General features: G+C 43.2%; 1 protein-coding gene across 1 annotated transcript in view; it reads left to right on the top strand.

The window, feature by feature from the left end:
* The first annotated feature begins 220 nt into the window (after positions 1–220).
* The window catches only part of slc35a2 (solute carrier family 35 (UDP-galactose transporter), member A2), a 6,280-nt gene continuing 3,928 nt past the window's right edge, over positions 221–2,572 (top strand). Inside the window, exon 1 of the mRNA XM_015400822.1 lies at positions 221–278. Coding sequence (XP_015256308.1) covers positions 221–278 — 58 coding nt within the window. The remainder of the gene's footprint in view (positions 279–2,572) is intronic.

Below are 2,572 nucleotides of genomic sequence, written 5' to 3' on the forward strand. Positions count from 1 at the left end.
TGATGCTCCAGGGGGCTCCTGCTCGCCCTCCGCGGACCCTCCACTCAGCTCCGCTCACTTTCATCCGTCAGAGCCGCCCTGCCTCAGACGCCAGGACCCGCCGGAGGTTCCGAACACCGGCCGGTTCGGAACCGATATCGGAGCTAACCCAGGAGGCTAGCGGCGTTAGCAGTGTGGGCTGTGGGGGTGAAGGTTCGGTCCGGACGGGGCAGAGCGCAGCATGGCGTCTGTGAGCAGCAGTAAGACCGGGGAGGCTCCGAACCGGACTCAGAATGAAGGTGAACATAGTTCGGATTAAAACACTGAATTCTCATTGAACCTTAGCAGCCTTTTAAACTGGTTGGACCAGTGAGAGCTGCAGCTAACTGCAGCTAAATCTACCAGTTTGGGCCGAATAAAAAAACTGGTTATCGGTGAAACAAAGCCGAACTATCAGTTGCTATGGTGACTAATTTATATTAGTAGAAGAAGTCGATATTTAAAGGTGAAAAGCAGCTTTGATGTAAATTCATGTTTTTTTAGATGAAGTTTGGCAGAGATCTTGGTTTCTCTCATTTAGCTGCTGACTGGTGCAGTTGTACAGGTGAAGGTTCTGTTAAACATCCATTCCGCCTTAAGTACTGCGGCTTTAAGGTGGAATGAGCGGTGACGGCTCAGTAAATGTCACCTGGTGACGTGGAGCTTTGACTCAGGTGTGTCAGCGGCCCCTGAACACATGGGGAGGGAGGGAGGGGGCCCTCAGGCAGCAGCTCCACTGATGAATGAACTTATTGTGCTACGGAAGAGGATTAGGTCCAATAAAAAAAACTGATTTTTACATTTTATTTGAGTATAATATGCAAAAAACTAGTGATCTATATATTATATTAATTATTTATAATGGTAATAATCTCTATACTCATTCAGTAGAAACCCATGTCCTGTATTTATGGAACCATTATTTATCCTCCACTTCCTGCTATTGTACCCGTACCTGTGTAATGACAATAAACTTGAATCTAATCTAATCTAAAAAGTCTTTTTTCCTCAGAATTCTGACTTTAATCTCTGAATTCTGTCAGCTAACAAACATGTTAGCATCAAGCTGTAGCCATTTATGTTTTATAGACTAGATATCTTCTTTTAATCACCTTCTGCTCTTCCGTTAATGTAATAGCATCACCAGGAACTCGCCTTATTCTGTCATTTTCCACCAATGTGTTCCTGTTTCTCCCAAACTACTCACCTTCATGGTGCCCATCTACATTAAGATCCACAGTTCTCAGATTAAAGTCAGAATTCTGACTTTTTTCTCATATTATTCTGAAATAATATTTAAAAATCAGTTAACTTTTTTTCATTTTTTCAGTGGCCCTAATCGTCTTCCGTATGAATCTGACCCGGTCCTCCCTGCATGTCTGCTGGGTTCAGGGTGAAATGGATTCCAGAGAAGCAGAATAAAAACCGAAAAATGTTATTTGCTCTAAGAACAAAAAACTCAGAGGAGATATTTGGCTAAAACGTTAAACATTCAGAAAAGCCTGTAGATATAGTTAATGATAGACTCTGTGTCTGCACCTTGAAGCTCTCTGGTTCTTATTCCTGAAAAATGTTTTTTTTTTGGGAAAAACTCTTTAAATAACACTTCATAACTTATATGAATTAAATAACCAGAAGAGATGACAACTGATTCTGATTCTTGTAATCTTTAGGTCAGATTATACTTCTGCAAACCGACACATCAAGTGTCGCTTGGTTCTGGTTGAGAACCAGTTTTGCTGGTTTGCTTCTGCACCATCAGTCTGGAATTTCTAGGGATGCGCAGCAGTTTACCGCCAAAGCTCAAGGGGGAGCCTATTTGAAAACTTGCGAGAACTTCGGCGGTGCCGGGTGCAGTGTTTATTTTCCAACAATAATGGCGCGTCTGCAGGATATCATGGTCACAGAGATGGATCTTGCGAGACATCGCAGAGGAAAAGGTTCTGTTAATGGAGTTGGCAAAAAGACCGATTAACCTTTCATCATAGTTTTCTTTTGTAGTTGTTCCTCGGTTTTTAAAAATGGCGCGCCGCGGCACCGAATGGAGAAGGACGACCACACAGACAGCTGTAAAGGCGTACTAAGGACCAATCACAGCTGGTTTTTGTCTGCGCACATCTGCTTGAGGTCTTCACGGGTTTGCGACCCTCTGATGCGTAGTCAGGATTTTTTTGAGGTGCGTGACGACGGGTAGCAGAACCTCTGCTACCCGTCCAGAGACAGATTTGACGCTGCAGAGGCTATGCATCAGAAGCATAAATTGGACTTTACTCAGATCAGAGAAGTTGCTTAGAGTTACAGAAGGCAGCTGCTCACCTCTCAGGAAGTGGCCACGATTAATAGTTAAAAAGACATTTTATAAATCTCCAGTCTGCCACATCATCACATCAAACACATTAGCAGATGTGGAGACATCCATGGCTCCAGCCTTATCGCAATATTACATTTTGTTCTTACGTGAAGGACGCCGCTCTCATTCCATTCCCAAATCATTTTCCATGGACACAATGAGGATTATAACTGTATATCTGGACAGATAAACTGTCTTAATTAG

This window comes from Cyprinodon variegatus, unplaced genomic scaffold (assembly GCF_000732505.1).
Source record: "Cyprinodon variegatus isolate N-32 unplaced genomic scaffold, C_variegatus-1.0 Scaffold1150, whole genome shotgun sequence".
In the NCBI taxonomy this organism is placed as follows: Eukaryota; Metazoa; Chordata; class Actinopteri; order Cyprinodontiformes; family Cyprinodontidae; genus Cyprinodon; species Cyprinodon variegatus.